The following is a 27,213-nucleotide window of genomic DNA, read 5'->3' as shown; positions in this document are numbered from 1 at the left end:
AGGCAGGCTGAGCGGCGGCAAGCAGGGAGGCGCGCGTGGTCGTGGTCGTCATCGTCGCGTTTCCTTGGCGGAGGTAAAAAGTCCGAATGTGCTGTTGTGTGATGTTGTGATGGCGTCAATTTCCATTGTGTCGGACACTTTTAGCGCAACGAGTGTTTGAAGGTGATTTATTGTTCATGTGTTTATTTTCATGTCTCTATCGACGCACGTTCACGACACAAGTGCTTTCTAACGTGGTTCTACTACAGGGAGTATTCATTTCATGTAGTCATCTATTCATATTTTTCGTATATATTTTTCATATATTCATATAATAATTGAGTCTTTATTCATGTATTCATGGCCTAATGTATTCACTTAGTCACCTTGTTCATGTAGTCATCCATTCATCTAGTCGTGTGTGTGTGTGTGTGTGTGTGTGTGTAACGATGCATGCTGCTGTTGTGTGCTACTTGTAGTTGGTGTGACAGAAAGAACATCAATTTTGGCAATTAATTTATGTTTTAATGACGTTTATGCTGTCATTTGTCTTCTGTCATCTCACTGAACACAATGTACACGATCATTAGTGGTGTGGGTTAATTAGCAGCATTGCAGACAAAACTGCGTGTGCTTTATTGGAGGTATGGTATATACTGTAGAGTATAGTTGTGTTCACACATGGATGGTGCTGTGGGTCAGGACTAGGGAGACTTTGAGGTCCAGAAGCTTAGTGTGCTGGTGAATCACAACATGGTGTGAACCTCTGGTTGCTTACAAAATTTGTGTGTGTGTGTAAGAGTAAAAGTGATCCTCACTGACCCGTAAACGCTGACAACAACCGACTCGAGGGAAGAGTTTTTTTATTCAAGAAGGAAAAAGTGAGGCACACACATGACTGCTTCTTTTTTTCTTCACTTGACGTTGAGTTGTGGTGTGTCCACTGTAAGCCTGAGGCCACCCCTACAGCAGAATGAATGAAAGTGAAAGTATTCATGAAATTATGTTGTTTGTCCAGTGACAAACACACACTGTATGTTGTCATGGTGTAAATCAGGGGTCTCAAACTCAATTTACCTGGGGGCCACTGCAGCTAGGGTCTGGGCAAGGCTGGGCCGCATCAGGTTTTCAAAAAAAAAAAAAAACGCATTTATTAAAAACAGAAAAATATACAAACTTTTTCAGTGCTTTGGTTCCGATTTTCTACAAGAAAAGCTCTGATAAAACATTCCACTGTTCTCAAATATCTTAATTTTTATTTTTCTGCACAAAATAAGATGAAAACTAAATAAACAAATCAAGAATAAAGAAAATCAACCAATCAGTAATAAATAAATATAATAATAATAATAAAATGGCAAATAATAAAAACTTAGGAAACCACATATAGTTGGTGGGTAGACAAATTATTTTTTTCAGATTAAAATTAACAAAGCATTATTAGAGCCCTGTAGAAATGACAAAACATGACTATAGTCACATTTATACTTTTTTATTTACAACATATTGCGCAACTGCAGGGTCTTGAGACACATGCTAACTCGCAAACTAGAGAGCTAGTGACCTAAACCTTCAAGTTATTTCCTTTAAACTGAAATAGCCAAAAACTTACCACTTCCACACGGATAGGGAGGATAACTATTAACAGTTATTTAACCTTTAACATGAACATTAATCAAACGTAATAATTTTTTCTGGGTACATGATACCATACAGCATCCATATCAAACTTGCACGGGCCGTGTGTTTGAGACCCCTGGTGTAAATGCTGAAGAGCATAGTCAAAGATAGTCAGTAGTCACGAGACACCCAACTCACTTGAGTCCACGAGAAGAACGAGATGAATCAAGAATTTCAACATTATTGAATCCGTACTGTCTGTCATACATTTGCAGCATTTTTTAAAATGCTGGCTTTTCATTCGAGGTGTCAGTATTAATAGTTCCAAAAAAAATATTTGTGGAGGGGTGTGGAGGGGTGTATGCAGCTTCCAGACCTGTATTGCATGGCGGTACAAAAGTAGAGCGCCAGTCCAGCTTGGTCGCATACTTTGTTTGTACACCATTGTTGACTACTTGTACTTAATTACCGAATAAATGCATGACGAAAATTCCTGTCTCACTTTTAATGAGCACCCCACTTGCTACATATAGCAACTATGTCTCTAAATTGTCAGCACGGATCTCTTCTACGTACGAAGCGAGTGTGTTGTGTGTTATGAAGCGAGTTGATCACCACAGTACCATTGTTAACGAAGCAAGACACCCGCTTAACCCTTTATCGTCTAACAAATTGCCACCGATATGCCAGACTTATTTCTGCCACTAACTTAAAAACAGCCACACGTCACTCATTGACGCTGGGAACACTGAGGTAGGTTGGATTGCAAGGTTAATAGTGTGTAAAGCACTTAAGGTGCCTTTCAAATAATACCCTGTGCACTGCCACTTCCATATTATGTGTATTATCATTCATAGTAGCGATGCCGTAGTCCGATATTATTTTTGGGGTGGATTTTGGCTGCAGGTGGCCTTTTGAAATGCCTTGATATAGGATGTTAGGACACACACTCCTATACTACACAAATACACATTAGCAGATTTACTTACATCCAATCAATTCAACCTTACACAGCTTGAAAAATAACCAAATATTGTAAATACTCGCTTGAGTCATTATTGTTCACACGTTTATTAGGAAATCATTACTGTAACAATAATAATTGAAATATTAATAAAGGTTTTAACCGTGGCGGGACATGAATTTGGTACCTGGGCCTTCAGTGGGAATTTAACAGCCTAAATGCATCTTTTAATACCGCTACTATCATGTCGCAATTATACAAACCATCGATACTACGGTATACAAAGCCACAGTATTACATGGCGTGGTATTACAGAGAAGAGATATGCTATTCATATACAGTCACAAAAAGCTACAGAAATTGAACCATATATTTAAACACACTTGTATGAATTCATATCATGTATATATATATATTATTAATTAATATGTATTAATTAATAATATAAAAAATAATGAATACTAATATAACTAACAGTAGGGCTGCACGGTGGGTGAGTGAGTAGCGCACAGGCCACACAGCTAGGAGACCTGAGGTTTGATTCTCCCCCTGGCCATCTCTGTGTGGAGTTTGCATGTTCTCCCCGTGCATGCGTGGGTTTTCTCCGGGTACTCCGGTTTCCTCCCACATTCCAAAAACATGCTAGGTTAATTGGTGACTCCAAATTGTCCATAGGTATGAATGCGAATGTGAATGGTTGTTTGTCTATATGTGCCCTGTGATTGGCTGGCGACCAGTCCAGGGTGTACCCCGCCTCTTGCCTAAAGACAGCTGGGATAGGCTCCAGCACGCCCGCGATCCTCGTGAGGATAAGCGGTAGAAAATGAATGAATGAATGAATAACTAAGGTCTGACTATAGGTCAGCATAACTGGTAATAAAATGTGTAATAATTTCTATAAGGTAATGATAGTTTTGTTAATAATAATAGTGTCATATTTTCTTTATCTCAGTTCCTCCTCACCTTTTGTGTGTGTGTGTGTGTGTGTGTGGTCATCATCCCAGCATGCAGACAGTTCTTTTTCCACATGCACCCTAATGCTGTCCGTGCACTGCAGTGATATTGTGTTTGAAGTGAGGATAGTTGAAATTATTCATTTCATAGGAAACACTCGGATGCACAATCTATAATCCTCTTTGTGTGTGTGTGAGAGAGAGAGAAAGAGAGAGAGCGGAGGGGGTAGTGTATGGCATGAAATCTCTTTGTTCTCATTTAGTAATATTTCCATGGCAGCTCCCAGAAATAATCACTAACAATGAAAGTGAGACCTTTAAAGATTAATAAATGTAACATTACGTTGTTATTACATTTAACCAAATAACAGATTCTTTTCATATACGTACAGTTGTTGCCTTTACATAATAATAACAATAATAATGGCTATAATGATAGTCATAATAAACATTACAATATATTTCTATTTGTTATAACAATCATAATACATAATCATAATGATAATGATACAGTGATAGTTAGTTCCAGAAGGGTTCACAAACCAAAACAGACTCGAACCACAGCAAATTTCTCTATAGAAAATAATATAAATCCAATTCATTTGTTCCAGACACCCAAAAATGTTAACACAAAACAGATTTTATAGACGATAATTACAGTTTTATATGCAGAAAAATATACAGAAAATATTACAAAAGACCAACGAATGGACAACTGAACATTTAAGATCGCTTAGACATCGTGTTTAACTCTGAAATGCCGCAATCATGCTATGACAAGCTTGAATGCTTTTTGTTGTTGTTGAATCCGAAATTTGTGTTATTTATGTAAAACGAGACCAACAAAAAACACTGCGTGTCCCCCCCGATTCACGGTGGGTTGATAGACTGTTCCATGGGAACCGGGGTGGAAATGTATAAATGTATGCGTGTGTACCGCAGCTGATGACGGAGCCGCTTTGTCACATTTACATTAGGGATGATCTTCATAATGGAGATTTGCTACCGATCCGCTGTGTTTTGAATATCGGATAAAATCGCCTTCCTCCACAAGATCTGGCCAATCCGCCTGTGGTGAAGTTACTTACATGTTGGACGTTGGCTATTAGGCTCCGTAGCTACAGTGGTAGTTCCCCCCTCACTGCACACAGACTGCTGTCCTTGCACAGGAAGTAACCATATTCAATTCCACAAATTCATGTTTGTAGCAAAAGTTTATTATTAAAAAATTAAAATAATTGGTACCGGATTGGATCGGATCGATATAAAAATGTTTTTATCGAATCGGAATGTGGAATATTACATACCTCTGAAATGACGACAGTCTTCTCTATAAGCTGTAATATCCACAGGTCTCGCACCATTGTTTTGGTATGGTCCATCGCATTTCTTCTTTTTGCAATCTATGTACGGTATTTTGTTACTTCGTGTATCGCATTCTAGCGCAACAAATGATGTTGCCCTAAAATGCATTGTGCGATCAAGTATCACAACATTTCGTCTTGGGCACGTGATCCAAGATGGTGGTTTAAACAAACCTATTTTGGATGCTAATCAAGCGGGGGATGCAAACCAAGGCAACATTTTAGCAAAAATATAGGATGTTAACTGAAAACGCACTAACTGGGGCTGATGTTACTGTACTAATCACAATAATGATGATGATGATGATAATAATAATCGTAATAATAATACATGTATGCAGGAAGCATGTGTCACAGTGGGCGTTGTTTCACTGTAGTGGAAGTGTGGTCTGCCAACACCTCCCAACCTCAGCTTCCCTTTCCCCCCACTTCACACATCTCCACCAATCACACACTCTGTCCTTCCTCATCACACTGAAGGAAAAGTCACTTCCTTTTCTCTTGCCTCTTTCGCCTCCATCACACACTCTCGCACACTGACTGACATACTGCGATAGTGTGATGGTGTACAGTAATGTTGTGATTTTGCGATGGTGTCATGTTGTGATGCTGTGTTAGTTTGTGTCGCTCTCAGATGAAATGAAGACCATCCGGTGCATAGCACTGCTGGCTAATGGTGATATATGCGGTCAGGGGATGGCGGGGCGGCAGGAACACGCATAATGTCAATAGGTGGGATGCATACCTAAGCACCTCCTCCCAGTGATTGATGGTCATCGGCACACAAACACAAAAGAATGCCATCAAACATACGCACACACACACGCAGCCACAATATCAATGTACAATGCTGCTGACCTTTATTTTGAAAAATCACTCTGCCAATGCCTGTCGGTTTGTAACATGTTAGCATAACAATCACCTTTGACCTCTTAGCTTGCATGACAGATATAATACATATAGAAAAAATAATACATACAATACATTCTAATAACGTTTATAGGTCAGAAAAGTGGGAAAAGTGGGAAAAGCATAATAGGTCCCCCTTAAATCGCCCTATAAAGTGGATTGGATTAATGTAATATATATTTTTTATGACACACATTTTGTTTAGTTAATTAGACAGTACGTGACAAACAGCTCATCGGGAACTGCGCTTTTACATTAACAAGCGCTAAAACACAACTTGATGTAAAGACACTCATACAGCCTGAGTTGCATACACACAGCCGCCACACTAGCGTACTCTGCTAAACTAAGATTCTAGGTTCCATTCACGCTCTGTAAGGTCAGAATTTTGAAGTTTTTGCCATTGTTTCAGGGTAAATTTGGAGGATGGGGGCTAGGGTTGGGACTGAGATTCCGCTACGTTTGAGTGGTCTACTGAGAAAACAGTGTATTCTGTTTTTATTGGCCAATTCTACGATTCCATCCATGATTCCAATTTAGTCCACTCATGTTGTCACCTATTCAAATATTAATTTGTTCATCTCTTCATGGAGTCATCTGTTCATCATCAATCGTGTATTTTTGTGGTCATGTATACATGTTGAGATAACCAATATTTCTTGATCATTGTGCGAGCGTAGTGGTTAGCTAGTTAGCTAGTTAGCTAACCACTATGTTTTCTCAGTGGTTCTCATCAGGGCTGTTAGGGCGGACTGCAACTAACGATTATTTTCATAACTGATTAATCAGACAATTATTTTTTCAATTAATCGATGAATCGGATTTGTGAAAAACACATTGTTAATTTCCGCTTTTTTTTCCGCAACCAGAAGTGCGTTGCCCATTTCAGCTAGCTTAAATTTTGCAGCATTCGTCCGAACAAAATTGTTAACCAGAGGTGGGCAAATATTTTGACTCAATTGTCCGGGGGGACCACAACATATATTTAACAAACACACGCACTATTTTATGCTTGGAATTTTTCTTGAATTATTTGTCAAATTTTATCTGTAAAAGTGTTATATATTTTTTATATATATTTTTTTACTAAATAAAACATCCGACTTGCAAGTCATGTTGCCAGTTTGTATGTTAAAAGTTTAAATACTTAAAAAGCAACTGGAGGGCCGGATTCAAGTGCTTGGTGGGCCGCATGTGGCCCCCGGGCCGTAGTTTGCCCACCCCTGGGTTAGACCATAGATCAAATGAACATGAATCAAACACTTGCAGATACAGTAGGTGTTGGGTACACAAAATATCAAAAAGGAGGCAAAAATGTCCATCACTGTTTTCCAATGTCCAAGTTGATATGTGTGAATATCTTGCTTTGGCTAAAACACAATGATAATAGGTGTGCTTCCATGGAAATAAATAAATATTCACATTTAAGAGACTGAAATTGGAGAATATTTACATGAACCACAGCAAATTTTCCCATAGAAAATAATATAAATCCCATTCATTTGTTGCAGGCACCCAAAAATGTTAACACAAAACACATTTTATAGACGATAATTACAGTTTTGTATGCAGAAAATTATACAGAAAATATTGCAAAAGACAAACGAATGGACAACTGAACATTTAAGATCTTTAGCTTTAGTAAAACAATACACTAAAACACAATCATGATCATTTTGTTAGTCCATTAATCTGAATCTTGTTTCAATGAATAGAGTAATTGGTTAGACCATAGATCAAATTAACATGAATCAAACTTGCAGATACAGTAGGTGTTGGGTACACAAAATATCCAATGTCCAAACTGATATGTGTGAATATCTTGTATTGGCTACAACACAATGATAATAGGTCTGTTTCCATGGAAATAAATAAATATTCACATTTAAGAGGCTGAAATTGGAGGTTATTTACATATTTAAATCCAAAAATGACAGTCCATCACCAACATAGTTGTTTGGTAATGGATTATTCATTCATTCATTCATTTTCTACCGCTTTTTCCTCACGAGGGTCGCGGGGGTGCTGGAGCCTATCCCAGCTCTACCAGCCAATCACATGGCACATATAGACAAACAACCATTCACACTCACATTCATACCTATGGACAATTTGGAGTCACCAATTAACCTAGTATGTTTTTGGAATGTGGGAGGAAACCGGAGTACCCGGAGAAAACCGAGGGTGGAATTGAACCCTGGTCTCCTAGCTGTGAGGTCTGCGCGCTAACCACTAGACAGACCGCCGTGCCGCCCGGTAATGGATTAACCGTTGATTAATGGTTGCAGCTCTAGTGTTAGCCTAGCATTGCCACCCCATGTCAGGTGTGACGTCAGGTGATTGTGAGCGTAGCATGAGTTAGCTTCATTTTGTTGGGAGTGTAAACACAAAAATACATTTGTACTGCCTTTGTGCGTGTGAATGTAGAGCTTTACTTTGAAAGGTCAGCATTAACCAGGTGGCAGCTCTGTCTCTGTCGTGTGTGTGAATGTGTCTTACAATGAATGAGTGTTGTCATCATGCGGTCAGCTTCCTTCCTTCATCCTCAATGTTCCCTTTCTCTCCGTCTCCTTTTCTTAAACTGCTTTCCCCTCCTCTCCTCCCCTCTCCTCTGCACGCACACACACACACACACATCACCAGCTCCTCCCCCACAGGAGGATCATGTTGATGCATCAGCTGCATGCAGCAGAGCAGCGCTGATGGATGATGTTGGAAGTTAGCTTTGCAGCGCGCTCACTGGCCACTCCATCACTGTATATGTGCGTGAGTGTGCCTCTGTGTGCGTGTGCGCGTGCGTGTGCGAGAGGAGAAAAAGGCAGTGTGAGGCGAGCGAGGCTGTGTCAGGAAGTGGTAGCGCCACAAAGGCAGCGGGAGAAGACGTTCCAGTAAACAAATATAACGTCCTCTGTTGAGCACTGAAGAGAAGGATGAATAGAAGGATGAAGATGTTCCATTTTTTGTTGGACTGTCACAAAAATCAAAGATCCTTTCCCAACAATAAGACAAAGGGAAAAAAATGGGTGTGGACAAAAGTATTGGGTCAGCTGCAGGAAGTGAACCAACCTTTGTGCATATTCTATTCTAATGAGGTTATGTTCAGAATAGCAGCTGTGTGTATGCGCGTGTGTGTGTGTATGCGTGTGTATGCGTGTGTATATGTGTGTGTGATCAATAATTCATTAGTCTCAACCTTCAGGCGTCCTCTGAGGTACAATTGCCTCCCGCCCCTCCTGATACACACACACATACACTTGCACTGCTTTGCTGCGCCTCCCCTCGACATTGCACCCCCTGTCAACATGGACAGTATCACTTACATTATGGAACATTCATGCTGTGACCCCAGCTACCCATCACACCACTACCCTGATTTTGTGTATGATTTCCAGTCTTATCAGTTATTATTGTTCCGCACACAAAGCTAGTCTTGGTTGAGGTTGACTTATATTATTTTTGATTATTTTGAGTCTTTGTGGTTTGTTGCTTTTGTGAATTTTGTTGGTTATCATTAATAACATGCAAGGAGCCGCAGCATTTGTGTGTAAATGCAATTGTGCAGTGCCCCGGGCCACCGCTTCCAATCGTGCCAAAAGAGGGGACGTGTGCCATGCCTAGCCAAACATTACAGATTATGGATGCACATGCACATGCAAAACAAGTCAAAACCTACATCACGCTCGCTCAACCAAGACTACATTTGTGTGTGTAACAAGTACATGTAATTTAATTAACGCGATCTCATGCACAAATTTGCCAAATCGTAGAATGACTGTAATGCAATCACTCCTCACACGTTATTAATGAGAACCGACACAATTCATCCTAGAAATGAAACGCAAAAACTCAAACTCATCGTTCACCGGTGACTACATGTGATTTCATTAGTGAGATTGTCCCTCTCGCAAGTAATTGATGACAGCTGCCCCCCTTGCTCAATAGAATACTGGAAATAATCCACAAAGTCAGGGGAATTGCAGTGAAACAGCGGGATAGAAGAGATGGGTCGTAGCACGAACGGTCAGTCCAACAGTCAGCGCGGGCAGCTGTTGCCATGGCAATGTTACAAGCGCAGTAAAAATGTCCTGGAGGTGCACATGAAGATGAAAGGCTGGCAAGCGGAGCGTGTCAGCAGGTCCGGCCTGGGGACACGGAGGTCGGTGGCGGTCATGCAAGACGCCATGGGCTGCTCGTACGAGCGCTCCCGCCTGTGCCGGTTCCTCTTCATTCTAATTAGAAGCGATGGGAACAGAAGGCGCCGCTGCAGCCCGTTGCTTCTGTCAATCAGCTTGTTTAGCCGTCACATAAAAACAACACACAAATGTTTTGTCATTTTGTTGCCTGCTGGCATATAGACGGGTGACAAGTCCTGACGCCATGATAGACCACCATCAGGCCGGCACGTTAAGAGCGCTAATCAACCACTGGCTGTTTGTACAGTCGACCTGTTTCATATATTGTTATTTTTATTATACGTTTATAGTCTACACCAGGGGTCTCAAATTAGGATAATATATCTATACGTAGTTTCTATTTTTGCTGCATTCAGCTGGGAAAGGCTGCAGCTTACCCGTGACCCAAAAATGGCCGCATATTTTAACCACAACACAGGCAGCAATGCTTGAAAAAATGTTAGTTTAGAATTAGTTTAGATATCAGACAAGCAGTAAAAATATTTTTTTATTAATTCAGAAAACACATCTAATGTCACTCAAGTAGATCAACTCTATAAAGTAAAAACATGTAAAAAATAAATATTTTGTGCTGCATAGGCTACACGGTCGACAAGTGGTCAGCGTGCAGGTCACACTGCTAGGAGACGCAGGTTCGATTCCCCTCCTCGGGAGTTTGCATGTTATCCCTTGTGTGGGTTTTCTCCGGGTACTCCGGTTTCTTCCCACATTCTTCCCACATTCCACAAAACATGCTAGGTTAATTGGTGACTCCGAATTGTCCATAGCTATGAATGTGAGTGTGAATGGTTGTTTGTCTATATGTGCCCTGTGATTGGCTGGCGACCAGTCCGGTGAATCTAGAATGACATAACATAAAAATAGCACATAAAACCTAAACTAAACACACACATCTCTGTATTGAACAACACAACATTTAGCATCTGAATAGAAAAATTAACATTTATCTTATTAAAAACACTTTTTTCTGTGAGCGTAGTGACAAACGGGTTGGTAGTGCATGTCTGTGGTATTTTCGACACGTGCTGCATAGTCCTTATGCCAGGCTATAGAAATCAAAGTGATGTTCACTTTGAGGCTGGCGTGTCTTTCCTTTCGGTGCCAGTGTACTAGGTTCTAGTTTTTAATGTGTGTGTGTGTGTTTATGTGTCAGTAATGCTAATTGGCTGAGAAGTAGCTGACAGGCTGTTTAAAATGCACATGGTGGTCGCGGCTGAAAGAACGTTAGCTAGAAAACTGACTTGCCTGCCCGTTGCCTCTCTCTCCTGGCTTTTCCATCACCATCTGTTACATGATGTGCTCACACACACACACACACACACACACAAACACACACAGTAATAAATAGACAGGGATCTTGTCATCTTGTCTTCCTGTCTTCTTCATCAATGATGGAGGCTGGAGGCTGAGGCGGGTCACATGACTGCATTAGATGACGTAAATATGGATAATATGAATGTAGACGGGCTAGTGGTTAGCGCGCACATCTACGAGACCAGGGTTCAATTCCACCCTCGGCCATCTTTTTCCAGGTACTCCGGTTTCCTCCCACATTCCAAAAACATGCTAGGTTAATTGGTGACTCCAAATTGTCCATAGGTATGAATGTGAGTGTGAATGGTTGTTTGTCTATATGTGCCCTGTGATTGGCTGACGACCAGTCCAGGGTGTACCCCGCCTCATGCCCGAAGACAGATGGGATAGGCTCCAGCACCCCCCGCGACCCTCGTGAGGAAAAGCGGTAGAAAATGAATGAATGAATGAATGTAGACGTAACAGGAGTTGTCAATTTGCGTAGAAATTCTGTGTTAATACGAAGCTTAACTGAAACACTGTGTGTAAAATCTGAAATTATGGGAAATTTTTGGAATGTGGAAAATAGATTGCCTGAACTACATTGTAGAATATTTTGGTGTTGAATGGTTTTGAATCGATGGAGAAATTAGGAATTACTAAGAATTCTTACTCTCAAATGTTACAGAATTTTGGAAAAACAGTGAATTTTTGAAATGTTGAAAACAAGTGAATATTTTAAATGATTTGGGCATTTCGGCCGTGGAATGGTTTGAATGGATTGCTGCTTTTCGCGGGAACCACAAAATCCAAAGAATTACAACTGAATAGGTGCAGATTGTGGAAGAACGATAAAGCTTTGTGTGCTTTTTATTGTGTGTAGCTGCTCTGTAGGACTCCACAACACGGGCCGAAAAATGTCTGAAAAGGGCCAAAAAATAAATTTTATCTCAGCCAGCGTCTTTCAAAGTTCTCCCATCACATGTTGACAATTGACATTTTTTTTAAATTGCCACAATCGCACAGAGAATAACAGATTACGTTGTGTTTATTCTGTTAACATTACTCGGTGTGGTTTGTGAGTAGCACACTCTTCTGGTGACTATATGTAATCGCAACGGAGAACATAGCAATATAGTAAGCTTATCAATTACTTACATTTGCAAATCAAATAAATGCAAATATACTTAATTTTATTAATACAGAGTAGCAACACTAACAATAAATATACAATGGAATGGCTTTTATTGTCATTATACAAGATGTACAACGAAATTGGAGAGCTTCTCTTTTCAGTGCAGTAGTCAAGTTTAAAAAACAAAAAATGTATATAAAGTAGAGTAAAAAAGACAATTTAACAAGATATATACAAGATATATACAAGATATCCAAAATATACACATAGTATTGCACAGGAGCATATGCAGGAGCAGACATATTGCAGATATATTAATTTTAGTGCAATGGTAAATGGGTCATAGTGCAAATAATGACTGGTGTGTACACATGAGTCACATATGAGTGTATTGTATTGGGTTGTTAAATAAAATAAATATGATTGAGGTAGTAACAGAGGCAGTGATGGAAATATTGCACATTTGCATTATGCTAATGACCGGGTACGTTGTATGTCTGAGTTCAGGGTGGTGATGGCTCTTGGGAAGAAGCTGTTTCTTGGGAAGAAGCTCCACCCCACCCCACGGCATTGCGGCTCAGAAGCTGACTGGTTCCTGATGACTTGTGAATGTGTTTGGGCAGCGCGAACCTGTCAACAGCACCCGCTATTGCTCATTCCGAATATAAAATACATGCTTTCACTTTTGAGTCCCCAAATACCAAAAAGTCACTAGATTTGTCGCTAGTTGCTTTTGAGAAAATATGTCGTCAAAGGGGATGGAATGGTGTCGCCAACTTGGCGCCATGTTGCTTCCATTATGCGTGAATGGTTTTTATTTTTTAGTTTTTAACAGAAAGCTACTGTGTCCTGAGTGAGCTTAACATTTTGATTCTGGAGTGTTTGAATCGACTTATTAATGGGTAAGACGTTCTATGTTAAAACGGGTGCAATAAGAATAATAACAGACAGATTGAATACGAATCAAATACATTTGGAAGACAGACAGATCGATTGATAGATACTTTATTGATGTACTGTAGGTCTGGTCTCCTCTGTATATATAAACAGTCCCAAATATATCAGCAGGAGCTATGATAGATATGAATAGATATTCATTAAAATTGGTATTTGTCTTTGGGTCAGCCAGTATTTTCCTAGTTGCTCCAAGAGCACTTACACACGCGCACGCACACACACATGTTCCTGGCCTGCGGTGTCCCTCTCATCAGGCGACAATTAGGATATGATGGTCGCCTTCTGGCCACTCATCTGCGGCGTCGGCTAATGGCTACTAGCTGCAGGGCGGCAACCTGACGGTGACGCAACAATGGCCGCAGGAGGGCAAATACAAGCTGACAAAACAAACACAGCGTCACAGAGAGGAAAGGAAGCAAGGAAGTGTGCTGCCATGTTGTCTCTCCTTGCAAGTCAGCGCGTTTGTTGACGTTAGCCTCAGGAGTGGTACCACTCCTCCTACAGGCCGCCCAGAGAACATGTCGTCATTTAGCCTGGAAAGTGTCATCTTTGAGTGTTTACACTCTCTTCAGGGAATGTTCCAGAATTCTCTCTGAACAACCAGAGCAGCTTTGATGAGTTGCGATGCCTTTTAAGAGACGATCGCAGAAGCCGTCCTGGTGGACTACATGCGGAGCGGGCAAAAACTCTATTGATCTGGTGTCACGACTGCAACACATGCAAATGTTGGCATTGTATTATAGGTGGCAGATTAGCACATTGTTTAATACAAATATATCACATTAATAATAAATGGGCTGCACGGTGGCCGGGTGGTTAGCATGTAGCCACACAGTCAGGAGATTGGGAAGACATGGGTTCCATTCTCTGTGTGGAGTTCTCCCCGTTTCTCCATGTACTCCGGTTTCCTCCCACATTCCAAAAACATGCTAGGTTAATTGGCCACTACAAATTGTCCGTGGGTATGAATGTGAGTGTGAATGGTTGTTTGTCTATATGTGCCCTGTGATTGGCTGGCGACCAGTCCAGGGTGTACCCCGCCTCTCGCCTGAAGACAGCTGGGATAGGCTCCAGCACGCCCACAACCCTGGTGAGGATCAGCTGTATAGAAAATGGATCTATGGAGTAATAATACATTCATTTTATTGCCAAGGTACCACTGCACTGCTAGGTTATGTGACATATAAAAAGACAATAATTAGCTTGACAACAGATGTTACATGGTATAATGTTGAAATAATCTACACTGGGAGGTGTGTGTGTGTGTGTTCATGAATAGTGAAGCAGGACAAGCTCTCCATGATGAATATTTAATGATGTGTGAAAGTGAGCTGAGCATCACGTGGATCAAAATGCATAAAATCTCAGCAAATGTTACTGTGTGAGTGTGTGTGTGTATTCATGACAAAATAACAGGAATAAGAATGAAATAATAAAAATTTGCATTATATGAATGTATAGGGTGTGGCCACACAATCAGGAGATCGGGAAGACCTGGGTTCGATTCTTGGGTATCTCTATGTGGAGTTTGCATGTTCTCCCCATGCATGGGTTTCCTCCCACATTCCAAAAACATGCTAGGTTAATTGGTGACTCCAAATTGTCCATAAGTATGAATGTGAGTGTGAATGGTTGTTTGTCTATATGTGCCCTGTGATTGGCTGGCACCCAGTCTAGGGTGTACCCCGTGTTTTGGTGTTATTATTATATGAATGGGTCAAGAAATGTGGAAATTCGTAAGCTCAAATGACTTTGTTTTTTACTTTGTTTTTTGGTGTTAGTGTTTTGATGTTGGAATGGTTGGAATCAGTTGACAAATACAGATGATGTAATAAGATTTCTTAAGATTAATTAAATTTGTGTCATGGAAAATGTGAAATTTTGGGAATGTGGAAAATTGTTAGCGTGAATGTTTTGATGCTGGAATGCTGTAATAAGTAAGTAATTAATTAAGTAAGTAAGTAATTGAGGAATGTGGGATTAAGTCATTCATTTCAGTGGTAATTTTTGAGCTGGTAAAACTGTGAATTTTTGTGTAACTCCCTCGGATGTGCAAAGATCAGACAGCTACTAGTTCTTGTCTTTTACTGATGGATTTATTACAAAACCAACGTGAGAACTAAAAGGGTACAAAGGATACAAAATACAATAAATTACAGGTCATATAATACAAATATACAATAAGCAAGACTAATAACTAATAAGACTAATAAGGCTAATAACTAAACTAAGACACTAAGAGACTGAAAGGAAAACAATACAAAACACATATACTGTACCTTAATGGCTGCACACATGCCTTAGGAGGGAATTATAGAGAAGATCTTATATCCTTTAGCACATATTCGCCTTTGAGCTCTAATGGCAACAACTGATCTTAATTTCTATTGGTGTAACAATTAAACATGCACATGTGAAAACAACGATTCTACACAAAATTAGTTCCGCCTTATTAACTTACCTTATTAACACCTCGGTAGGAACCAAAAATGAAAATAGGGAGGAACTTAAAACTGACAGCATACACTGACTGAGAGGCAGTTACATTTTGGAATAATGAAAATAGAATGCCCTGAATGGTGTACACGTACGTATGTGTGAACGCTCTTCAACATTCATACAATAATGCTGAGGAAGTCTTATCCTGATGATTGACATGCATTTCTTCACCAAGGTACCTGTTTCCTGTCTCAGTGCGAGCCAGCCTCCATGAGGTCACCGGACCCTGGACCCACTCAGTCAGCTTGGTCCAGGTGGTGTTGATAGGACAACCATGGCCAGCGTTGCTTCCTCTGCAACTGACGGCGGCCAGCAGGGGCACCAGAGCGAGCGTCCTGCTTGGACGAACCTCACTGTGGCGCCGCTGGGCATGGGCGGACAACAGCTTCTCTCAGGTAACTTCTGTGATGACACAGCAGCCACTTTATTAGGTACATTATCTAATGCCATCCAATTAGAAATATGTCAAAATTGTTTGTTATTGTTTATTAATAGGCGGCACGGCGGTCGAGTGGTTAGCGCACAGACCTCACAGCTAGGAGACCACGGTTCAATTCCACCCTCGGCAATCTCTGTGTGGAGTTTGCATGTTCTCCCTGTACATGCGTGGGTTTTCTCCGGGTACTCCGGTTTCCTCCCACATTCCAAAAACATGCTAGGTTAATTGGCCACTCCAAATTGTCCATAGGTATGAATGTGAGTGTGAATGGTTGTTTGTCTATATGTGCCCTGTGATTGGCTGGCGACCAGTCCAGGGTGTACCCTGCCTCTCGCCCAAAGACAGCTGGGATCGGCTCCAGCACCCCCGTGACCCTCGTGAGGAATGAATGAATGAATGTTTATTAATATTATGAGCATTTGTATACATTCAAATAATGTACCAAAATATTACACAGCTGTCAGGATAATACACTTGTGGTTCGTGGGAAGCCGTTGTTAATTAGCATTGCTAACAAAGCTGTAAGGAGTCGAGGCTCATGAATATTCAAACAACGCTGCAGCTTGTACCTGACACCTTCTCTCATTGCGTCATTAGCCTTTTCAAACCTCCATTACAGGGGACAAATGCAACAATCTTGGCATTATTTGAAAGTTAACACTGTACAATTATGATTCCTCTACCGCTCAAATTCACAGAATAAGCAACTTAATTTCTTCTTATGCAGAAGCAAAGATATGTACATGTTTGTATGTTCTCCCCGTACATGCGTGGGTTTTCTCCGGGTACTCCGATTTCCTCCCACATTCCAAAAACATGCTAGGTTATCCCTGTTGAGGAGAAGCGGCATAGAAAATGGATGGATGGATAAATAAAAACGAAGTTAATCATTTTGCCAACCTCGATATATTGACATGCACATGTGTTTTTGCTCACCCTTACGTGTTTTCTTAGCAGTCAATTTTTTTGTGATGATTTTTATTTGGTGGAATTTTTTCTAAAAGAGCTTGAGAGTCTATTTATTTTTGTTGGGATTTGTTTATCATCAGTCAGTGATAGTAAGTGTAGTATGCCACAGAGGCACGTCATAGCACTGACCTCTACACATCCTGACGTACCGCTCACCTACCCATGAGTCAAAAGGTTGCCAAACAATCAAATATTGTATTTGTGTCTGGCAGCAGCCCAGTGGTAAAAAAATAAATAAATAAATTCATCGAGGTCTCGCCTCTACAGAGTGAAGTCGGCGTGAGTCATGGAGGCCGCAAGCAAAAGCAGCCCGGCTGGACTGTGATGAATGTGCAGCGCCAACAAGTGTAATTTAGCTGTCAGGGTTATCGCACACAACACTTTAATGGCTTCTCCAAAGAGCTAGAAGCTAAGCGCTTACACTCGCGTTTCCTTGTTTTTCTGTGACCAAACACGCCTTGTGTTGCTAGCAGATAAAAGCTGACACACATTAGAAGACAATTATTCAAGGTGACTTTCTTTGATGATGACTCATTCATTATTGTTTTATTGCCTTGGACTTGTCTGAAGTGAACATGAGAGCAAATGAAACAAAACAACATGAAGACAGAGTGTGCAAGCTAAGGTAATGTTAGCAGCTACTGATCAAAGAACAGTGTGATTGACAGTTGTTGTCCTAGCACAAAGACTTAGTACATTGTTAGCATGTTATGTTTCCAGCATGCTAACATTATCAGCTAATGATCAGAGAGCGGTAATTGAAAGCTGTTTGTCTTAGCATAAAGAGCTAGTACGCTATGTTCACAGCTAGGCTAAAGTTATCAGCTCATGATCAGAGAGCAATGTGATTGACAGTTGTCCTAGCACAAAGAGCTAGCACGCTGTTAGCCTGTTATGTTGGCAGCAGGCCGGTGTTAGCTGACTACTTAGTATTTTGCCCAGTTAGCAATAATAGATTATTGACTTTCTTGTGGTGACCTTTGACTGCAGACCTTCTGTTTGGCCTCTGCCTCCAGCTAGGTGGCTGAGACGTTGCGTTGGGATACTAAACATCACTGCTGCTTTCTGTGCTATTAGAAGTGTATTTCGTGCAACACATTCTCCCGGCGGCTGTGGCTACTTCAAATTGTATCTCCAAAAAGGGGTGCGCTGCAAAAAAAAGTTTGTGAAGCACTATATTGGTGCACAGAGGAAGATTACTAAGGTCTCTTCTCAAGCTTCTGCTGGTCTGGCTCTCCTGGTCTATTGCAGAGTCTCTGCGCATTCAGAGGTTCGAGCCCCCGTTGGACCTCATTGCAACTGTCAACCCAATTATGACAGGAGTCAGCCTGGTTGCCCCCCCTGACATGCAGCCAGTCAAGGAGATCATACACTGCAAGAGCTGCACTCTCTTCCCTCAGAACCCCAGTAAGAAGTTCAATTCTTCCATTCAGTCATGATCATAATATCGCTGACATTCACAATGCCACTGCGCCACAGACCTGCCCCCACCATCCACTCGCGAGCGCCCTCCTGGCTGCAAGACGGTGTTTGTGGGAGGTCTGCCGGAGAATGCCACCGATGATATCATCAGGGAGGTCTTCAGTCCGTGTGGCGACATCACTGCCATCCGCAAGAGCAAGAAGAACTTCTGCCACATTCGCTTCAGCCAACACTTCATGGTGGACAAGGCTATGTACCTATCAGGTGAGACACGGACAGATTTGACGACTAGCACACATGACCACTATACATTTAGATGACGAGGGGAAAATACAACATTTGTGAACTTACAGGACTAGATGCATAGAAGATTAGACGACAGGTAGGCCTCTCACGATAATTGATAATAAATCAATAAATCACATCATAAATAAAAAACAACTCAATAATTTTCTCAGCCTCAATATATTGTTATGTGCATGCATGTTTGTTTTCCTCCTATCTCTATACCAAACAGACTGGATGACAAAAGGATTCAGTCTGTGCAATACCGAAATGAACGGAGTGAGTGAACCCTCCTGTCAGTCATTCAGTGTCTTTGTCCCACTGTGCCCGGTTGCTAACGAGTGCTGCAGCTTGCAAGTGAGCAAAGACAAATATGAATGAATGAAGGCATGTTCCCCATGGTTTCCCCGCTAAATGCCACAGCCCCAGTGTGGGAATGTTTCAGTTTTAAACAGAATTAACAAGGTGAGCCCATCAACACTGCTGAACCGATATGAGACGAAGACAGGGAATATAACCAACTTGAATGTGCTCAAACACAACCATCCTGTACAGTTCTCCCAAGTGGCAAAAAAATCCCCCCCGAGGTGCAGCAAAGCCTACGTCCTGACAGTCAATGCTTACTGAGGCGGTTGGTCGGCAAAGTAAATCTAAGTAAAACTGCACGATTCTGCACACTCACAGACGGTGTTGTTCTCTGCATGCAGGGCCGTTGACAGGGAGGGACAAATGGGTATCTTGTCCCGGGCCCAGGCATGAGGTGGGCCCAGAACTGGTCCTTCATGAAAATGTGATTAATCATTCTGTTTCATTTCAAAATGTGATTTAGGGGAGAAAATTTACATGCATTTATTTACATGCAAAAAATGATTTCTGATTCTTTTGCCTTTATAGTCTTCGAAAATAGAGTCAAGAATCCCCCTAACACCCCCAATGCACAAATGCAAAACTGTACAGCTATGGGGCTTCAGAATGAGGACGAGATGGCTAGAGGACGAGAGAACTACAGTAATAATAATAATAATTATACATTTTATTTAAAAGCGCCTTTCAGGACACCCAAGGTCGCTGTACAGAAGATAAAAACACCAATATAAAATACAAGATAAAGGACAACATACAATAAATAAGAACATACAATAAATAAGGGGAGGGGGGACCATGTGAAGCAGTTAAAGAGAATAGGCAAGTTTGAACAGATGAGTTTTGAGTTTGGATTTGAAGATGGGGAGGGTGGCAGAGTTACGGAGGTCTGGTGGCAATGAGTTCCAGAGTTGGGGAGCAAAGCGGACTAGAGATGACTAGAGGACTAGAGAACTACAGGACTAAGTAAATAGGAAACTGGAAAACAAGGACTTCATGGCCAGAGTAGAGAAAAACAAGAATACTTGACAATGACAGATGACAAAAAGACTTGTCAGCTACAGGACTAGAAGGTGGGGACTCCACGGGTGAACTACCAGTCGGGACCACTAGACCACTAACAGGGCTATTGGACAAGAGGGTTGGAATACTAGAGACTAGGCTGCTTCCTGTTGAGAACAGTGCTCAGTGCTATCCCACACTGATATGATAAAATAGTAGCGTACTGATGAGAACCAATAAGCTTTGAGTGTTTTCCCAGGATACCGAATGCGTATCGGGTCCAGCACGGACAAGAAGGACTCTGGCAAGATCCACGTGGACTTTGCTCAGGCACGAGATGACCTGTACGAGTGGGAGTGTCAACAACGGCTAATGGCCAGAGAAGAACGACACCGCCAGACACTCTGGGAGGACCGCCAGCAGCCGCCGTCTCCGGCCCCCATTGTGCATTTCTCTGAGCATGAGGCAGCCACGTTGGCGGAGGGACTGAAAGGTAAGAAGATGTGTGCATCTGTTTTTGTTGCACTTTTCTCTGCCGATTCAAAGTATTACAACATTCAGTTCATTCAGTACATTCCTCACATAAACATTCAAGATATTTTGGCCATGATGTAATCGTGGCACCATGATGTCACCTAAGATCATCAATAAGCCAGCCAAGTGCACACTCAAGGCCATTCAGGGCATCAGACAATGGCGGTGCTCGTTGCTAACGGCAACACGAGCTGAAGGTGTTACCTTTGTGGAGTCTATTTTTGTAACCTAAATAAATAGTTGTTGTTATTGTCGTGCATCATTGTGCGACAACGTGTAATGTGACTATAATCTGCCGCTGCTGCTCCAGAAGCTTTTTATCTGCGCTCCAGCACCTCCTGAGCTCTTTAAACGCTCACTAATTCACTCACGTCTTCGCCTCGGTGCCCCTGCGCTTCAATTGTCATTCAAATGAGACCAAGCGCTCTCATGTGACTGACGTCTAATGTGGCAGCAGGCGGAGTCGCCTCTCGTGTTCGCAAGCTGTGACGTTGTTTCGCCGACACCTCTGGGGAACAATTTGGAGGCCATCTGGCTGCGCGCTCGTTGGTTTAGGCTGACTGGGCACTAAAGGTCCCGTGAACGAACTCTCACATCCAATTGTGGTGATGTTGCCTGGAAGTTGGGGACTGACTGTGGAAGAGGCAGGAAATAAAGCAAAGCACATGCCTGCCTTTGTTGGAAGCTGTGACGTAAATAAATGCATCAATTATGGACAATTTTATATCAACTACAACATCTTGATGGATTGTGAATTTTGAGAATGACTAATGTGAGTTAGCATGCTAACTTGTCAAAAAAGGTGGTGTAGAGTCAGAGGATGTTTCCACGTGTTTCTTTGCAGACAACCACAAGTTCAGCGAAGCTACGGCGGTGCTCCTCACCTGGATGGACCGAGGCGAGGTCAACCGTCGCACCGCCAACCAGTTCTACTCCATGATACAGTCAGCCAACGGTCATGTGCGCAGACTGTTGAGCGAGAAGGCTGTGCAGGAGGAGGAGATGGAGCGCGCCAAGGAGGCCTTCAAGTGTGCCCTGGTGGCCATCTTGACACAGTGTAAGTCGACGGACACCATCTTGATATTCACAGTCGCTTCCTCTTCCTAAGGGCAATGGCAACACGAAACCTTTCAACTTGTCATCCATGCATCATCCATCTGTCCATCATCATCCATCCATCCATTCATCCATCAATCTATCCATCCATCCACCAGTCCATTCATAAACCCATCCCTCATCCATCCAAAGGAAGTCTCTGAAAAGGAATCCAGTGGATTTTCTTTCTTCCCTTGAGGTTTGTACAAGTAAAACAAGTTTAAAGTCAAATTCACTTCCGCTAGTTAACATGTGATGTGCCATGTGATGTACATCGCATGTCAACCGTGGAGCAAGTCAACCTGCATGTAGTGTAAAAACACATGCAAATACAATGTAAGTATAAGTATCTTAATTAGTACATGTGTAAGGACAGTATGTGTTAGTACATGTATGTACAATGTAAGTACATTAGTATGTCCATGTACTGTAAGTGCTTGTGTAAGTACATGTTTTAATATACGTGTACTAGGGGCATCACAAGATCTCACAAGATTTTTGTTCACTGGCATTTGTGGCTTGAATGAGCCACAAATGAATGATTGACGCTATTTCATATTTTCATAGTGAAATAACATTTTCCCGTGTCAGTAATAAATTAATTAATTAATTAATCCACACAGTAAATGACAACAAACTACATCATTTTGCCAGCGTCTATATATTGACAAGTGTATGCGTGTCGGTTTTCCCTCCCTCCTCCAAACAGACAGGAAGAGGGCTCACTCTTGGCACAATTGATCCCAAGAACAACGGCACGAATGGAGTGAACCCTTTTCTTAGTCATGCAGTCTTTTGTTGCTGTGGGTGGAGGCGGGGCCGGTAGCATACACTGAAGGGCATGTTATGCGGTGCATTGCAAGGTTTTTTCATTGTACTTTTCCTAAAAGTAGCCTAATGTTAAAATCTCGTGTCTCGATCTTGTAGACCCAATCTTGTCCCGTTAACTGATTGTCTCATGACACCCCTTGTAAGTTAATGTAAATACAGGCAAGTAAAGTATACATACATGGAAGTTCATGTGTAAGTACAATGTGAGTACAATGTGAGTACAGAATGCTGACAAGGGGCGGGACCAGGCCATGACTTGACTCCTCCCATTCATTGGTCCAAAGAACCACAACACACGCATACACATAAATGGCTTTTTTTGTCTTGACCCCCCCCCCCCCCCCCTTCCCCTGCCCCTCCATGCCCCCTGACCCCTCCTGGTTCACCCCAAAGTTGAGCAGATCTCGGCCGTGTTCACCGCCGCCAGCAGACAAAAGGCATGGGACCATTTCTCTAAAGCTCAGCGCAAGAACATAGACATTTGGCGCAAGCAATGTGAGGTTGGTACACCTTCTTGTTGTCTGCTGTCCACTCCCACAGAAAGTCAGTCAACCAGTTTGCAAGGCTGCTCAAAGGTCTCGATGGTCCAGCAGTCGCCACAGGAAAGAGTGCCTGTTTTATACCCAGTCAGTCATTAACGGGTACGAGTGCGCATTGTGTGACTCGGCCCACATGAAGCTGGCCAGGAAGTACGTAGTCATCTGTAATCAGAAATCAGACAGGTGACAGGAGGCATGAACTAACAGCCAATCAGTTGCCAGCTTGTGCTGGTGAAAGTTTGATCAGCTCCAGAACAAATCCTTCCTGGTTTCTTCCCTGAATGGTAAGTCGCTATAGCAACAGTGCTGCTTCAGCAAATGTGACAAGTGTATATCAATTTAGCAGAAATGATAACAATGTGACCTGCTTTGACAGCACTAATATCTGTAGATGATGGATCATAATGGCATTTCAGGAACTGATGAAAGTCCATGGTGAGGAGATCATGGGCATCCGACGTGAAGAGGAGATGGAGATGTCGGATGAAGATTCAGATGAAAGTCCTTGTAAGAAGATATGCAAAGACAGTGGTATGATAGGAAACACATTGCATATATCTAAATGACAAAGCCCTTTCTTTGAAATGCTTCTCCTCGTTGTCTTGTCTCCTCCCCGCCAGGGGTGTGTGATCAAATGGAGGCGGGCCTGCGAGAGGAGAACGTCTCCTTACGATGGCAGCTGGAGGCTTACATGAAGGAGGCAGAGCTTGCAAGGAAGGAGGCGGGAAAAGAAGACAACAACAATGTAGTCGGGCTGACCAGGTGGCACTTTCCAGATGCTTCCATGCAGCTGCTGCAGCAAAGTGTCATCAGCATGCAGCAGGTTGTTCTTCTTTCTACAAGCTGAATTATTATTATTGATATATGCACATGTATATTCATGCAAATGCTGACGCACAACATCAACATGCCTATATGTCTCCAAATGCTGGGCACACGTTCCCCAGACTCCTAGAGATCCCATAATAGTCATTTATTAGCTTGTTCTCAACAATTTGATGTCACACACACATCACTGCAATGTGCGTTTGATTGTTTGTTGGACTCTCAGCAACTCCACAGCCTGCAGGAGCAGCTAGCTAGCAAGGAGGCCGAGTTAGAGCAGGCGAAAGAGGAGCATCACTTCCTGGAGGGGGAAGTGCTCTCACTCCAAGACAAGGTACAATCCATATTCCTCCTCCTTCCTTCTTTTGCTTCCTTGTCTTCTTTAGCGTTCAGTCATATTTATAAATCATGTATATGATTTTTTTTCCTTTTACAACAAATATTTAAAAAAAATTGTGTGTATAATGCATGTGTATGTGTTTATGTTCTAGGGGGTCAGCGGGTGCCTCCCATCAACGTACCTCAGCAGAGAGAGAAGTAATGTTGTCCTGTCCGAAAAGGAGGCCCTGCTTCTGGGTGAGTGATGATAGCCAATATTCAGTATTTCATTAGAACCTCCAAAGTGGAACACAATCTGTTTTGTGACGCTTGTTGTGTTCCAAGTTTCATGAACTGTACAGGCAATGTATTTGTTACATTTTAACAATCTTTATCGTCATACAAGTGGAAGAAGAAGTAAAATACAATAAAACTACACAAACTTGTGTAAAAAACATCATACAACATGCTTTCCCTGATAACATATCATCTTCGACTGTTGACCCACTGATGACCTCAGGCGTGATTTCGACCTTCCTCCATGTTCACCCGTTTGGGGCCAACCTGGAGTACTTGTGGTCTTACATGCAGAGACTGGACTCCAAGGTATACACACTTCTTCTGTGAAGATACACCATTGAGAGAGCTATTAAGTTCCAAGTGCATATTGCGTGTGTTTGTGTGTGTCAAGGTGTCGGCGGGGCAGCTGGAGCGCCTCATGGTCCGTCTGCCCCTCATGTTTAGGCAGGAACTGAGCGGTGTGGGAGCCACTCTGGAGAAACGCTGGAAGTTCTGCGGGTTTGACAGCCTGAGTTCGGGATGACCCCGGATCTGACAAACACATGTACACATACGCACACAGATGTGCGTGTGTGTTTATCACAGTGGACGATGATCACATTGACCCTGAGTATAGGTGGATGTTCACAGCCTCTGGCGACCGCGGGGACCTGCAGGTGTGTGGAGAGGGGGGGTGATATGTCACGCTACAGCTGAGGTACCGTGCCTGCTACTATGCTAATGCACAAACATGAGCCACTAGCCGTGTTTTTCTTGTTGATGGAAATCTTATATTGTGATTGCATCAAGACTTCGGCTTTCATGTCATTTTTACTAATATGATTGACAGGCTTAAAATGTTTGTTTGTATTTGTGTTGTGAAGATTTGGGCTAAAGAGGAATTTCATCAAAAATTGTTTAGTTGTAGATTTCTGGGTGCTGTGGGTGGAGTGATCACAGTTGAGGGGAAGAGGTGGGGTCAACTTGGACAGATTAGGTGTCAATCACAGGACTGGCACAAGTATCAAATTGCTATTAATGTCATTATATTATTATGCCATTATTAGATTATTAATGAAGTGGTGATTATTATACAACTTTTAAAGTCATCATTATATACTGTATCATGTCTTAATAGTCATACTGGATTACCTCCGTGCTTATAGTTTATGCTGCAACGCTGCCATCTGCTGGACAAAAGTAGTTGTTGCAGCTTGTTATTGACCAACATGCAGTATTTCATTTCATGAATTAAGTCAATAAAATACAATTTACTGCACATAGTGTTTTTCATCTGAATTGATTCATTGATTAATTCATTCAGTGACTGAATAGCAGGGTTGTATTTAGATAAAACAACAAAAACCACTTACGGGAGAAGCCAATAAAAACAGATTTGAAATGTAAACCTCGAAAAGGAAATGCATAATTCACAGGTTTATTCTGGTATTCTAAAGTGACGGGGTGAATTTATGACGTATGACCAGAGGAATGTGTACATAATGGAACCCGCCTATAAAGCCCCCTAAAAAAAATCCCCAAATGTTCCATTTACATAACATTAATTCAATCTCTACCGCTTATCCTCACAAGGGTCGCGGGTGGTGCTGGAGCCTATCCCAGCGGGGTACACCCTGGACTGGTCGCCAGCCAATCACAGGGCACATATAGACAAACAACCATTCACACTCACATTCATACCTATGGACAATTTGGAGTCGCCAATTAACCTAGCATGTTTTTGGAATGTGGGAGGAAACCGGCGTACCCGGTGAAAACACACGCATGCACGGGGAGAACATGCAAACGCCACACAGAGATGACAGAGTGTGGAATCGAACTCTGGTCTTCTAGCTGTGTGGCCTCTGTGCAGCCAATTTACATAACATGACGAGCATATTAACCAAGCTACAGTGGCATTGTTATTGTAGGAGCTAACACCAAATCACTAATATTCTGGTATAGTGACATTGCGCCTTGCTCATGGCACCACTCACAACCAAGGGGTAACGTTAGCTACCAGATTTGCTGATGGATCACCGTTGAGTTTGGAAAATACTGGTTCTCAAGACTCAGTTTGCTATCTGCATTTTTTACCTGAGGACTACACTGAATTGAGAAGCTCAACAGGGAGCAACATGTCTTTTGCTGAAAGATGCAGCCATCCCATCTTAGAATCTCGGAATCCCAGTGACATTGTAAGTGACTGCTCTCAGTTCATCGTTGAAACATTTAGCACTGGTACTACATGCTAATTCTACGAGAATGGCTTAGTGTTTCACTATAGCAGTGATTTTCAACAACTGTGCCGCGGCACACAAGTGTGCTGTGAGAAATCGTCAGGTGTGCCGTGAGGAATTATTAAATATCACTTTTTTAATTAACATATATTAACAATTTTCTGCAAATATTATGTCATTGTCGCGTGTCACTGGTGTAAAGACTG

General features: G+C 42.0%; 1 protein-coding gene across 8 annotated transcripts; it reads left to right on the top strand.

Annotated features, from left to right (window-relative positions):
- Positions 1 to 26,365, top strand: LOC131136135 (ecto-NOX disulfide-thiol exchanger 1-like). 8 transcript variants are annotated; one of them, XM_058082685.1, is made up of 13 exons: positions 1 to 73; positions 16,042 to 16,261; positions 18,526 to 18,681; positions 18,754 to 18,960; positions 20,606 to 20,839; positions 21,725 to 21,937; positions 23,200 to 23,306; positions 23,762 to 23,876; positions 23,966 to 24,168; positions 24,397 to 24,504; positions 24,662 to 24,746; positions 25,009 to 25,094; positions 25,180 to 26,365. In XM_058082685.1, the coding sequence occupies exons 2-13, from the start codon at positions 16,141 to 16,143 to the stop codon at positions 25,309 to 25,311; spliced, it is 1,767 nt and encodes a 588-aa protein (XP_057938668.1). In that variant the 5' UTR covers positions 1 to 73; positions 16,042 to 16,140; the 3' UTR covers positions 25,312 to 26,365. The 8 variants fall into 8 exon arrangements, with proteins under 8 accessions (XP_057938668.1, XP_057938669.1, XP_057938670.1 ...); XM_058082686.1 differs by having other exon boundaries at positions 3 to 73; positions 16,062 to 16,261; XM_058082687.1 differs by having other exon boundaries at positions 49 to 162; positions 16,062 to 16,261.
- Positions 26,366 to 27,213: the final 848 nt, after the last annotated feature.

The sequence above is a fragment of the Doryrhamphus excisus genome, chromosome 9 (genome assembly GCF_030265055.1).
Source record: "Doryrhamphus excisus isolate RoL2022-K1 chromosome 9, RoL_Dexc_1.0, whole genome shotgun sequence".
In the NCBI taxonomy this organism is placed as follows: Eukaryota; Metazoa; Chordata; class Actinopteri; order Syngnathiformes; family Syngnathidae; genus Doryrhamphus; species Doryrhamphus excisus.
Note: the sequence above shows the minus strand (reverse complement) of the source record. Positions and strands in the feature narration are given on the sequence as shown.

What these genes read in the sequence shown, in the direction of transcription:
- LOC131136135 (XM_058082685.1), top strand. Translation starts at nt 16,141, where the DNA reads ATGGCCAGCGTTGCTTCCTCTGCAACTGACGGCGGCCAGCAGGGGCAC. An exon ending in CGGACAACAGCTTCTCTCAG is followed by an intron (nt 16,262 to 18,525) that starts GTAACTTCTGTG and finishes GGTCTATTGCAG; the next exon opens with AGTCTCTGCGCATTCAGAGG. An exon ending in GTGTCATCAGCATGCAGCAG is followed by an intron (nt 24,169 to 24,396) that starts GTTGTTCTTCTT and finishes TTGGACTCTCAG; the next exon opens with CAACTCCACAGCCTGCAGGA.